Consider the following 14,214-nt stretch of genomic DNA (forward strand, 5'->3'; position numbering starts at 1 on the left):
ACTGTACTGGTGCTTGTCCTTGGTCCCAGTAGAGTCTTTGGGGTTCTCTCCATAGTAGGAGCGGTGGGAGTCCCGTGATGCGGCACTGCTGCGACCTCCTTGGGGTTCTCTCCATCTGTCATCCTGGTCGCCCCTTTCCCTCGGGCTTCGCTCTCTGAACTGCCGCCTCGGGGTGCATTCCAATTTCTTTGAGTTCATTCTCGGGGCCCGTTGTTGGTTACTGGGTGATTATCAGGGCTGTGTCTGAAGAAAAACGTAGACTTTAAAAAACTATGTTGAAGTCCAAAACATACTGAAACGCATAAAATATGACATTTCAAATAAGTTATTAAAATCACCCTATATAAACAGATTGTAAAAAAGTACATAGCCATCTTTAAAATAATACAGGCGTAAAATACACCCTACGATCATAGTATTATAAGAGCATCCCTTATTCAAGTATCAAATGTCAGTATTCAACCAACTCTACCACAACCAAACAGGACATGTGTCCTTAAGACCTGAATCACAATGTAAACACATGCATCCTTACACGACATACACTGGGAAACCCATGTTCAGCCTCACACCTCTCACACACACACACACACACACATGGACCTGATGCTAACGGAAACAAGGCTAGTTAGCAACTGTAGCTAGTCGATTCCCCAGTTCGACACCATACACATTTCCACACCGTAAACAGAATCCACACAGCATATTATGGTATACGTGTGGCAAGCTGTAGATGGTGGATACGATATTCGACCAACTGTAACATACACTCATGGAGGGAGCAGCTGCTGGCTGTGTGTTGCTATCTGAAATGGTCGCTAGCTCTCCTATGGGGACGGTCGGAGCGGGCCTGCAGATACCGTGTCCGCCGGATGCGCTCTTCATCACGGGCACCGATGTCCCGGGTGTGAGTCTGGTTGAACTCGCAGTCCAGTTGGATGGATTGTTAACTGTTGGCAAAATCTCTCATGTCGTATTTACCCGAAGAACGTTCTACCTCTCTCTCTCTCTCGCCTTTTTCTTTTTCGTTTCTATTGACGTCGTGGCGCGCAAGTGCTTGGGCTACACTGTCCTCTACTGGTAGAAACTTGAAATAAAATAATAATAATAAAAAAGATGTATATGTAAATATAATAAAATAAATATTTATTTATATATACTGTATATATAACATAAAGAAACGTCTGCTTGTGACCCCTGTCTCATGGTTATCCGTACCATACTCATGAATAATATTAATAACTGCAAAGATCATGTGTCAGTTTGGATTTTAATCGTAAATCTTGTACCAACCGTTTTTTGATAAAACATTAAATTCACATAATGTCATGGATTATTGTCAATTCAAAGCCCTTAGTGATATCTTAAAAGCTTTGACAGCCAAGAATATAGAAAAATATAGAAACAACTCAATTATGTAGCTTGTATATTCACAAATTAAACTAATAAAGGACTGAGTAATAATACGTTTATATATGTGTATGCAGATCGTGATAGACTACAATTTAAATATATATATTTTTAATTAAAAAGACAAGACACAATTAAAGCACAGACAGTACACATTCTTTATTGGATCTTTACATATCAAGACTGCCACCATGAGACGCCCTAGTCACTCACGGTAACGAACAACATCAAACAAATGCTGTACTTGAATCAACAATTTGTGCAAAGTCAGGTACCTTTACCACATAAACATGGCTGTGCATTAGCCTACATCATTATACTCACTAACGAAGTTCACTCATCATTACCCCCTTGGTTGGAAAGCGGTGACAGCCCAAACGCATGGTAAGTGAAGTGTAGTTATTATGTCTGCTCGGGGAGGTGGAATCACGTCAGAGAGGTGTTTAGAGTAAGCCAAACGGAAGCAGATCAAACTGTAATATTCCCTGGGCCAGCTCCTGGGGATCAGCAAGCACTAGGACTCTCCACTGGAGGGCGCTGCAACAGAGAGCAATGTCATCTTGTAGGGTTTCATGGTGACTTACAGCTGAATTATATGTCTGAGTCTAACAGCCAGTTGAGCGTACATCCAATAGGGATGCGCAGTTAAGGTAGTTTCACCTGCGCCTTGTACTGATCATTTCCCCTAAGATAAACTGGGTTAATCACTACTATTAATCTAAACTGAGGCTTCACCAGAATGTGAAACAAAGGTAATGAAATGGGCAAACTGTATGCATATCAGGCTAATATTATGCTTTTATATTATCAGTTGAGATGCAAGAGCAAGTTGAAGCTGTGTTTCTGCATCGTGTGTCCAGCGGTAAAGTACTTTTTTGTCATTGAATTTCGTATGAAGCAGATTTGCGGAAAACCGTGTCCAGAGGATTGGGCATACTTCTTGCCAACCTTTTGAGCATGCACACACATCGATGGGGACTTCTAGCAGGCTTTCTTTATTTAGGCAAAATTATCAAACAGAAAACTTTAGTATTTAGAATTTAAAAGCTGATTTTAAACAACCTGCCTGCAAAAGACCTGCATATTACAGGCCTTGGATATTGAAAAAGGCGGTTCTGGGAACACCTACAACCGGGATTATATTCGGATCAAGCATGTCAATCACTCAATCTGTGCATCCCTAAAAGCTACTGTTTGGATTTATGAAGACGATGTGTTAAAATATCTTTTAAAATATCTGGGAACCTCCCACAACTATACTCGATGCTCTCCGATGTTTTTTTGGATGTCGGCATCAATGAACCGGAAAACGTAGCAGGGAAGATGTCGCAGACGGAGCCGTCTCCGCCGGTTACGTCTTTAGGAGGGAAGCCCTGGCGATGACCTCTGACCCTATAAGGGCACGACTCCTTCTCTGTACCGCCTTGGCGCTTCAACACAGAAGTATGAATCACCCTATTTGTGGAGTACGAGACAAAACACACACAGGGGGGGGGGGGCAAGACTGTCTCTCACCTTCTTATTGGTAGAACTTAATCTCTGCGTCGACACAGTCGAAGAACAGATCCCCCAGCTCCTCTCCAGGCAGCTCTCCGCTCAGCATGGCCAGGATGTCAACCAGACACTGGGACTCCAGGTCCCGGAGGATCTCGTAGACGGCCAACCCCTCATTCTGAAGGATACGTGGTACTTGTATGAGCGTAAATAGGGGGCAGACAGACAGACGGACTCCAGACCAGGCTGGCAGGTTTATTGCCTGCTAATTCTATTGTGTAACAGGGAGAACATGTCATTTTTGTTAATTTGTAAAGAATTAAATTCTATTTTAAATGTGTGTTTGAGGCCAACAGGTGGTAGTTTAACTCTCCCACGAACATGTAATCCAGACACACGATGTACCACGTATGTCCAATTGATGTACATTTTTTTACTGATTTCAAATCACAAAAATGTAACTGCACTAGTAAAACCACTTCTCTGACCACTACTTAAAACCACTGATTCAAAAACAAAATAATAAAATCGGTCTCGGGAAATGTTATATTGCGGTGAATGTATATTTATGGGCACCTTTATTTCCCATCTATTTAACCTTTTTCCTAAAAACCAACTATTGTTGTAACTATTGTGCCAAGATAACCATCTGATGAACATCGTGTACATTCAGCGGGCGACGCGGCGCTACCGCTAGCTTAGCTCAGTCCACAGCGCCCACCTGGCTGGCGTCCATGTTGGAGAGGGCGCCCTGGTGGGCCTTGTAGAGGTCGTGCCGCCGGTCCACCTGGCTCTGGAAGCGGGGCTGCCTCCTGGCGGGGTCGTCGGGGCCGTACTGCGGCGAGGCCACGCGCTGCATCGGGCCGACGCGCTCGGAGAACACAAAGGGCTTGAAGATGGACCTGGTGGCGGGGCGGAGAAAGGGGGTCCCAGACCAGGGGAGGGGGAGAGGGAGACACAGGGACACACGTGCCCCGAAACAAAGAGACGGAGAGAGAGGGAGACAGACAGACAGACAGAAGGAGAGATCGCCGTCAACCCAGAGAGCAGTCTGAGGTGAAATGTAGACGTGAGGAATAGACGTGATAAAAGGGGAAGGGGGGGGGAGTAGATTCTCATGTCATTTTTTATTTATTTTTTTAAATCAGCACTGCGCTCGTCGAGATGAACGATGTGCTGTGTGAGGACACCGTGGGGCGGGCGGGCGGGCGGCGTACCTGGAGGGATCGGGGGTTGCAGTGAAGAAGTGAATGCAGGGCAGGCCGGGGTCGCGGGGCAGGACAGACACCATGCTGCCCGTGGTGCAGAAGCCCCCAGAGTCCATGCAGATGCCGCTGGGCTTGTCTCTGAGGATGGACATCATCACCTCAGCCGTCACCGACCCTGGGGTCAAATAAATAAGGGAACGAGTGCTGTGTGAATGAGTGGGAATCTGCTCGGGCTAAGTAGGGCTACACTACCATGTTTACATTTGCTGGCCGCGTCATTCCAATTTTATGCCTTCACAGAACATACCTTTTGAACCAGGCACACACACACACACGCGTATGAATATACACACACACACACACACACACACACACACACACACACACACACACACACACACACACACACACACACACACACACACACACACACACACACACACACACACACACACACACACACACAAACAAAGACACATTGCTGTATCGACTGCGGATCACTCTTTTCTCTATATTTATATTAAGTGTGTGATTTACGGGATGGTGAGTTAAAATTTGCGTCTTAATTTTTGGTGCAAATGATATCATTATGTCATATTAATATTGGGCTTACATAAGACATATATTAGACAACGCATATACATTTCAATTATGTAAAAACAATTGTAAAAGTAAAAACAATTGTGATTACAAATTCGTAAAACTCAATTCATTAATCCAAATGCATTGCCCATAATAGGCTGCTCTCACAAGCATGCAGAAAAATGGACAAAATTGGGCAAATACGCAGATTATAAAATAGCTTAAAATTATGGCCAGACACACAATGTAGAGGGCCTAAATTTATTCGGCCATCTCAACTTATAATATCGTATCCTAATATTACTTTAATAGTTATTCAGTTTGCTAATTTCATTACTTTCATTTGAGTTTAGAGATTAATGAACAAATACGTTTCTTTCGGGGATCTGTGTTAGAAACTCTCCGTGCATCACCGACAGACACACACACACACACACACACACACACACACACACACACACACACACACACACACACACACACACACACACACACACACACACACACACACACACACACACACACACACACACACACACACACACACACACACACGGCTCCTCACCGTCGTGTTGCTGCATCAGGGCCGTGCCTCCTCTGTATCGTTGCTTGGCCAGTTCCATCCGGGCGGGGGGGTTCTCCGGACTGAACACCTGGGAGAAGTTGAACTCCCCCTCCCCATCCCACCAGCCCTGGGACCGGGCCACGCTGCGAAGCTCAGGGTGCTCGGCCGAGATCTCCGTACCGATGGTCAGCTGGTTGGAGATGTTCTTCACCCCCGCTGAGAGAGACACAGGCAGTGGAGACCAAGACGTCACCCTCTGAACGAAGATGAGCTCTCCCACCCAGAGACGCCCGTACAAGGCGCGACTGATTCAGGATTTATCACTGGCCTTCCGCCGGGAATGTCGAGTGGCTTCAAAGGGGAAGTTGTGTTCTATATATCAGTAATAAAGTAATACTGATAGGGGTCACGTTCTTATTACCATTAATACATTATTACATTTACTGAGCTGACGCTGTGAACCAAAGTGACTCACACAAGTGCATTGTTAGTGCGTTCAACTATGAAGATACAAGCCACAAAGTGCAGGAATCATGCCAGTACATACAATTGGTCAGACTAGCAAACTGCCACAAGTGCTACAGTTTAGGAACAAGAGGTAGTAATTGCAGAACTTTTTCTTTCTGCTCGTCGACACAAACGAGCCACATCAAACTACCCAGGGTTCAACTAGGGGAAAGCCATTATAGGTAGGTGATGACGTTTTTAAAAAATAATTTCCAAAATGTTAAGCAAATAATGAAATAGATCTTATTAGCAGCATCTAGCTTAAAGCGGCCTCCTCCTTCATATGAAAGCAGCAAGGATGAGTTACTTTCTTTCATGTGGGACTTCATAAGGCAACCTTTCAACACAACGTTTTAAAGAGTGCGGCTTCACTCTCAAAGAGATCCAAATTGCACAAAGGATATAAATACTGTTGATTATGAAAGTGAGTAAAATGATACCAGTCCGAAGGTGATTTACAAGAGCGCTCTCTTCTGTACCAAACGCAAACTTTAATGAATTATTAAATTATTATATATAACAGATCATTGACTTGTGCTGACTAATATTTAGCAATATAATTGTATGTGTCAGTTTCAAACAGTGTAGCACAGGAGTTGAGTGTGTGTGTGTTCGAGCTTGGTCCTAGCGATCAGTAAAGGAAAGTGGGGAGCAAAGATCAAAAGTATATTTTTGTTATTATGCAAGAGAAAGCCTAACTTAAGTCAATATTATTACATTGTGTCACACGCTATGCAATGTTATGCACACAAATATAGAACACAACCATCATACTTTCAAAATAAACTTTTTGTAAAATAAGGAAATGTGATATTTGGAAATGTTGATTAATAATTTTCTTCCATTTAATGTTTATCCTCATTATTGTATACCCTACCTCTTGAATGTTTGTTTCAATTATATAACTTCAAATAACACGGTAGCACAAGAAAATGATCAGTATAATGTTGATTGATATATTGATTAAAGGTTGCGAATGGACTCTGTCAACCACAATCAGACTGTCATTTTACTAACTCAACTTACTTTAATCAATCAACAAAAGTTATATTCTTTCGAGATCAAAAGTTTGGCAAATTAATTCACCAAACTCCGAAAAAAAACAGTAGCTCTTCCACTGTTAAATGTTCCACACTGGAAATCTTTTCACGCCTCTTCCCTTAACTTCCGGTATGTAATATGGTGCCGGGAAGGAGGCCTGTTGAACCGCAGCCATCTGACATATTGATAGTTTATGCTCAACACCTGCTCAGGTGAGCGGGCCGGCTGGCAACACACCTGGTGGTGACTGGGCCGGCAGTGATGAAATGGATACACCACAAGCGTGTCAAAATGTCCTGTTGGAGGCGAGACTACCTATAGCCCAGAACCCACTTTGGATTCTGTGTTTCCTTTTTGTAAAAGCTGAAGATTTCGGCAGAGCGAACGAAGGACTTCTTATTTTTACTTATTTTTTAACTTCTACTAATATCTTTATATTGTATACTTTATCTTGTATTGTTGCTGCCTTTCGACTTTTGAGGAACCAAGCCTAATCCTTTTACTATTGTGTACTTGTACAATAACATGTGATAAAATAAACTCTGAATCTCAATTGTAGTTTCTACTCTTAATCGAAAAACATATCTATTTATATTCCTATTACTGTCCTGAACTTTCTGCTATGACACCAGAATTCACCGGCTGGGTTCAACAGTCTATTATCTTATCATTCCTTCAATCTTTCCTGTCCTCTTCTATCCTATACTGTCCTGTAACTGTACTTTCCTGTACTGTAATGTCCCGTCCCGTACTGTACTGTCCTGTACTTCCTGCTGTGACACCACATCCACCAACCGGGCTCAACAACCAATCACCTTAGCGACGTGTTTACCTGTGACCTTCTGGGCGACCCACAGCCGGCCGGCGGTCTCCAGGACCCAGGCCTCGGTGCGGTCCACCAGCAGGAAGGTGTTGTGGTAGCTGAAGGGCTCCTGGGCCTCCCTGCAGGGGCCCCCCTGCCCGTGATCCTCCAGGAGCCCAGTGATCACCTCCAGCGCTGCCCAGGCGCTGGCACCTCGCTCCAGCCCCAACCTGCCAACGCAAACACCCTTTGCTTCAGCCGAGACACCCCTACCTCACAGTACCGGATGGTATAGTCCAAGCTGGGAGCAGAACGAACCAAGGCGGGATTGCATAGAGAGTAGAACTGTATAAACACACGACATCTGGTCGAGTAGGGACCCATCTGGCTAATATTACCAATAACTAATGTCAAGACCGATATTATCATCACTAATTCAAACACACATGACAGCTGGCCAAACTGTATGTTTTTTATTTTCTTTATATTACAAACTAATATCTTAACAGACATTATCATAACTCATTCAAACTTAAACACATGACAGCAGGCCAACTGTATGATTTTTCCTTGGTATATATTACAAACTAATGTTTAGAATATTATCGTTACTAATTCAAACTTAAACACGTGACAGCAGGCCAACTGTATGTTTTTTCTTTACCTTCTATTACAAACTAAGGTCAAAACCGATATTATCATAACTAATTCACACTTAAACACATGACATCTCACCAACTAGATGTTTTTTCTTTTCTTTATATCGTGAACTAAAGTCAAGACAGATATAATCATAAATAATTAAAACTTGAAACATATGACAGGAGGCCAACTACATGTTTTCTCTTTTCTTTACATTACAAGCTATTGTCAACAAGACAGATATAATCATAGCTATCATAAACACATCATCACAGCAACTCAATAAAAGAAGGTGTATATAACATTGCCTACTGACATTCTTCATTTATATACCTCGACAACTTAAGTGACACACGCGCTCTTTGCACATACCTGTAAATGTATTTGAATCTGATGACTAGATAAGTATGGCTGTTTTTTTTATTTGTATTAGCCTGTGTATGTCTCTTTGTAGTGTGTCCTTGTGTATATTGTGCTTTTTCTGTGTACCTGACTGCAAGACAAGTTTCCCTTTTGGGACAATAAAGTTAAACTGAACTGAACTGAACATGCCTGTTTCCTGACCACACAGAGTGGGCTACATATATATATATATATATATGGGCCGCTTACCGGACCAGGTCCATGCCCAGCAGGGCCTCTCCGTCGGAGACCGGCTCGCGGGTCCAGACGGCCTCGTTCCCCACACACACACCCTGGTCGTTGGCCCCCATCTCAGCCCCCCAGAGCCAGGCCGGTCGGCTCAGGACCACCGCGTGGGTGTGCTCTGCCTGGGGGATCTGAATGTATGTGCACTACAGGGAGAGAGAGAGAGAGAGAGAGAGAGAGAGAGAGAGAGAGAGAGAGAGAGAGAGAGAGAGAGAGAGAGAGAGAGAGAGAGAGAGAGAGACAGACAGACAGACAGACAGACAGACAGACAGACAGACAGACAGACAGACAGACAGACAGACAGACAGACAGACAGACAGACAGACAGACAGACAGACAGACAGACAGAGACAGAGAGACAGACAGAGAAAGAGAGAGACATGGACATAGACAGACATTATTATCAGTGGACTGTTTTTTAAGGATTTATGCGATAATGTGAGCCCATAGTTCAAGTTGAATAAATTTGAATTTCAACATGAATGAAAAAATCTAAGCCTGACTGCCATTGATATCATAATAATTTACATTACAATACTAAAAACCTAAAGCCATGAAAATGTAATCTGTTGTTACACCAAACAATATGAGTAATAACAACCATCACATTGAACCTGAATTCCTATTCGAAATAAATGGCCCAACATAATAGTCCTTTCAGGGGGCCCTACCTCCACCGAGGACCCGGGTGGGTGCGCGGCCGCAGGGTAGAAGACCACCTCCTGCACCTCATCCCGTGGACGGTCCGAGTTCTTCCCGAAGATCACATGATCATCGCGAGAACCCGGAGGCAGGGATACAAAACAGTCACATGACAACGGGGATTCTGCCATCCTGAGAACAGAAATGATGAGGCAGATTGTTACTGGGGCGGTCATAGCTGAGTAGGGATTATTTCGTCTCAGTTTTAGAATTAGCATTTAAAATTGATTTGGACGGCACGTCTGTGTCACGGAGGAAATTAAATCACAAATTGATAGGAATAACCCCTCACACTCTTCTTAGAAATCTATCTAGGAAATCTGCCCATCCTTCTCGCTGGAGGATTAGGAAGCCTTCTGCTGAGCACTTTATTCACTTATAAGCTTCACAAATCCGACCGGAAGATTGTTGCATATGGGTACACTACACTTCCTCTCAGCATTGCTAAATTGAATCGAACCTGATACATGAACTAATGAGTCAAAGTGGATCAGATTGTCGTCTGGTCGTGTTGATCTGATCAGCAGCTCAAAGCGGTGTTTATTGACAGCGGGCCTTGACGGTGACCGTCTGTCACACACACAGACAACACACAGACACACGCACACAGACACACAACCACACACACTGTGCAGGGGAGGGGGGGAACGACAGCCAGCGAGCCGCGACTCCGTCACAACATGCCAATGCGAGAGATGTCAACCGCTAGGCGAGGTTTATAAGGTATAAGGCTACCGTAACTACTGCTTTGCTCTAATTCCCGCAGAGAAAAATGTTACCTTTCCGACCGCAGGACCGGACAGCTAGCGGGGAAGTGTCTGCAGGTTGGAGTGCTCTGCTGCACCACGTGACCGGCAGTCCACAGGTCTACTTAAAGGTCTAGTAGTGGTTCCTCTCGACGCGTCACTGTGCGACTCGACCTCATCAATGTTAGATCTAATGTACATTCTTAAATAATGCATGTGAATGTGCCTTCTTAATGCAGATCCTAACTGTACTGACAGTGTTATATTATTGTCTCTTTTTCTTCTCGACAAATGTACTGTGTCGTGTTGGATGAAAGCGTCTGCTAAATGCCCCAACTGTAAATGTAAATTACTATGTATTATTTTAAAGGTTTTTATTTGTCTATTTGTTGAAGTGCTGGGTGTTGAAGAATTAAAGCAGCAATATAACATAATCTTACACTTGATTCTGATCCTGGGCCTCAGTAGGATATCACTCTCACTCAACACGCCTGGCTCCTGTAAATACAATATTTACTGCAGCAATATCACAAATGTGTGCGTGCAAACCATCGCTTTTAAAATAAGAAAACCAAACAAAAGTATGATTTTGTCTTCTGTATAAAAAAATGTCATAATCTTTATAATCTGATTATAATCCATGTACACCAATCAGACGACAACACAAATAACAAAGACGGAAGACACAAACTGCAAGCAGTCAGCATGCCTTCCATGACCTTAAGGCGTCTGCCTGGTCCAGGGAGTGGCGCATCATGTAGCCTAGTATAACTCTATCAACAAGCATTTCAGTTGAGCTATCCTTTGTGCGTCGTTTGGTATACAAGTTACACTGCTTTAGACACCAGATATTCCTGTACATGTTCCATGCCACAGAGCAATAACGTGCAAACATTGCATTCCATCTCTTCAACACAAGGAGCAATTACACCGGCATACACCTTTTACGGGGCAACTAACCGACGTTGACATACATCCCTCGCCGACATTGTGTCTCGGGGGCCACACCTAATTGCGCAGATGTAGTGTATGACAGAGGAATGGGAACACCTTGCAAACGGAAAGACATAAGCCCATAACTGCTGGGACGGATCTAGAATGAGGCATGATGTACGTCGCAACGTCAGACCTCGATGACGGCCTCCGTTTCGGAAGGATAGGATTGTCAGAATGGGATTGGTATCAATGGTGTTTTAGCAATTCATCGTGGAATTATTTGTCATTATGGGATGACGTTGTTGCGTTGTGATCAGCGCTTCTCAAGTGAGGCTTGGAGAAACTAAGCTTTGATGGGCCTATGGTTGTACGGTGAATTTAGGTTTATTGAGGATTTTACGATTCTACAATTCTTGTGATCACAAAATGGCGGAGAATTCTATAATAATTTATAACTGTTGGTGACTGTAACTGTAGGTCTGCATGTAACTCGTATAACACGGAGACTTTCAAACACAAGGACGGCTTCATGACTCCTCAGTCGGTCCTGCTGAAGAAACGTCCCAAAGTTCCTGATGTTCTCTCTCCATAGCTCTAACATGTGTGTTCCTGATGTTTTGCAACGGATGATGCTGTTAATTCTTTAATGAACTTGGACCCAGCGATCCTATGATGTTATGGCAGACTTTCTTGGCGGAAACAGTACAGAACCTCGGCAGGAATCCAACAACATCGAGGGGCAGAGCTACACCACGTTTCCTGTTGCTAAAGCAATATTATACAGAGGAAAACACATTTTTCAAGAGTGGATGAATGGTCCAAAAAGTGATTTTAACACGGGTATGTTAGTGCAGCGTTGTACCGTGGCCAGTCTACATTGTGTTAATTCAAAACTTTGACACATTTTAACAGTTTACTAACGAGTTTGCGTTCGCCAATTACCCGCCTATAAATCCCTGCCTCCAGCAGAAGGATGGATTGAAACAGACACAAGCGAGAGAAAGGGAAACGCCCTGATCGCTCAGATCTGGGCTCAACTCGTCAGACTTTAGAAATTAATTGGATTAATTTGATGACAGAAACATCTGTCTAGGAATATCTGATTCGACAGGTTATCATTATCATTACTCATTAATCCGTTGTAAATTAAGCTTCACTTATTTGTGTTTTTGAATTGAATATAGAGATTTTACCGGCATTTTATGTATACCATATTCTATACATCAATATGTTAAATTATTTAAAATATTTGTAATAACAATAATAATACACACATACTGTAATACTCACATAATAACATAAAATAACAAAATAGTATAGCAATAAATGTGCCATGCTACATGCTACAACATTATCCAATCCCTTCAGTTTATTCTGGGACTCCAGAGGCTGTTACACCTGGACCCACCAGCACACACCCTACCAGTGCTACGGTGGGTGTCGAGGTTATGGGTGAGAGTTTGATTCTCTGCGGTGCGGCGCAGTAAACGGTGTGCCTCTGTGGCCTCGGCCGGCGGAATGCTGCGGGGGGGAAACCTTCTAGATTCTTAGGAAATGTGTGAGTCGACGGCCGGAGCCCTTGGCTGACTGCACGCGCCCTCAGTCCTTTCATCTCCAAGAGCGTGCTGACAACAGTGGCACATCCTGTCTGCCCTGACACCCAAACAACACGAGAAACACCGTGTGCAGGAAACACCTACCTGAGACCGAGACAGGCGCACCCAACGTTAGGCGGTGAACACGCACTTGTAAACACATAGTGCACACGCACACTCACTCACACACAAACACATGAGTGTGGATGCACAGTGCGCACGCAGATAAATACATTTACATACAACAACATATGTGCACCCATATAAGCTCTCAGTGGTACAAACACACACATACACACACACAAACATACACACACAGAAGTAAGACAACAATGTAAACAGTTTTGAACAGGTGAGTACAAGCAAGTGAGCATAATGGAAAGAGCAATATAACATTTGACAAAAAACAATTCATAACCAATAAATATTTTTTGTTTTACCTGTACCTTGTGAAACTTTGAGCGTCTTTGCGTTATTTACTCAAGAACTTACCAGTATATTCAATTATTTTGAGTCACCTGCTCATTGTATGTCATCTGCTGTCAAATTGTTTTTAAATTGTGATTAATTTCTTGTGATTAAAAGGTGTGACTTTTATATAGGTATTTTACTCTAATTCATGCATTTGATCGCTAAACATGATTTTCATCCTAGTGGTTAACAAAATAAATATAGGGTGGGAATAAGGAGTTTATACTTGTATACAAACCCTTCAATCTAAATGGCCTAAAGGGACACTGTTCTGAAAAACTATTCTCCTTCTTTATTTGCCTCCTATGTGGCTCTGCTGCCACACAGATCAGCCATCTCCAATTTCATCATGAGTCACATAAACATAAAACGATATAAACACACTTTATGAACTGAGATATATGACTTTTGGGCCATGCTGATATTAAAGTAATCAAAAAGCAAATAAATAATAACCAATACAAGCAAGTACTTTTTGAAATGATTGCAACTAAAATATGAAGCGACTGAAATATGAACTGTTTGGAACAAACTAAAAGTCATAATGACGCTGACATGAGATTCAGAACGCAAAAACAAAATTATGATTTATCTCTCACACACACACATGCACAGCACAGCACTTGCTCACACACACACGCACACACACACACACACACACACACACACACACACACACACACACACACACACACACACACACACACACAGTCCTAGAGGTAGATGAACATGCAAACACACACACACACACAGACACACACACACACACACACACACACACACACACACACACACACACACACTAAACACAGCTATGTAGCAACCCCTAAGGTGAGGATGTAGATGTGTGGGAAGCACTGAGGCC

The 14,214-nt window shown here is 43.1% G+C and overlaps 1 protein-coding gene across 3 annotated transcripts; it reads right to left on the bottom strand.

Moving 5' to 3' along the window:
- Positions 1 to 1,554: 1,554 nt before the first annotated feature.
- Positions 1,555 to 10,523, bottom strand: scrn2 (secernin 2). Of its 3 annotated transcripts, none has more exons than XM_060048166.1 (9): positions 10,381 to 10,523; positions 9,571 to 9,733; positions 8,864 to 9,045; positions 7,640 to 7,839; positions 5,260 to 5,475; positions 4,122 to 4,287; positions 3,626 to 3,806; positions 2,926 to 3,082; positions 1,555 to 1,947 (listed from the first exon to the last, which is right to left on the bottom strand). In XM_060048166.1, exons 2-8 carry the CDS (start codon positions 9,730 to 9,732, stop codon positions 2,930 to 2,932), a joined length of 1,260 nt encoding a protein of 419 aa, XP_059904149.1. In that variant the 5' UTR covers position 9,733; positions 10,381 to 10,523; the 3' UTR covers positions 1,555 to 1,947; positions 2,926 to 2,929. The 3 variants fall into 3 exon arrangements, with proteins under 3 accessions (XP_059904149.1, XP_059904151.1, XP_059904152.1); XM_060048168.1 differs by having other exon boundaries at positions 1,555 to 2,840; XM_060048169.1 differs by lacking the exon at positions 1,555 to 1,947 and adding an exon at positions 1,954 to 2,833.
- Positions 10,524 to 14,214: the final 3,691 nt, after the last annotated feature.

Source organism: Gadus macrocephalus, chromosome 3, assembly GCF_031168955.1.
Source record: "Gadus macrocephalus chromosome 3, ASM3116895v1".
Taxonomy (NCBI): domain Eukaryota; kingdom Metazoa; phylum Chordata; class Actinopteri; order Gadiformes; family Gadidae; genus Gadus; species Gadus macrocephalus.

Excerpts from the sequence above, each read along its gene's own strand:
- scrn2 (XM_060048166.1), bottom strand. The coding sequence starts at position 9,732 with ATGGCAGAATCCCCGTTGTCATGTGACTGTTTTGTATCCCTGCCTCCG. Across the intron at positions 9,046-9,570 it reads CACCCGGGTCCTCGGTGGAG|TGCACATACATTCAGATCCC; the intron begins GTAGGGCCCCCT and ends CTCTCCCTGTAG. Across the intron at positions 7,840-8,863 it reads CTGGGCATGGACCTGGTCCG|GTTGGGGCTGGAGCGAGGTG; the intron begins GTAAGCGGCCCA and ends TTGCGTTGGCAG.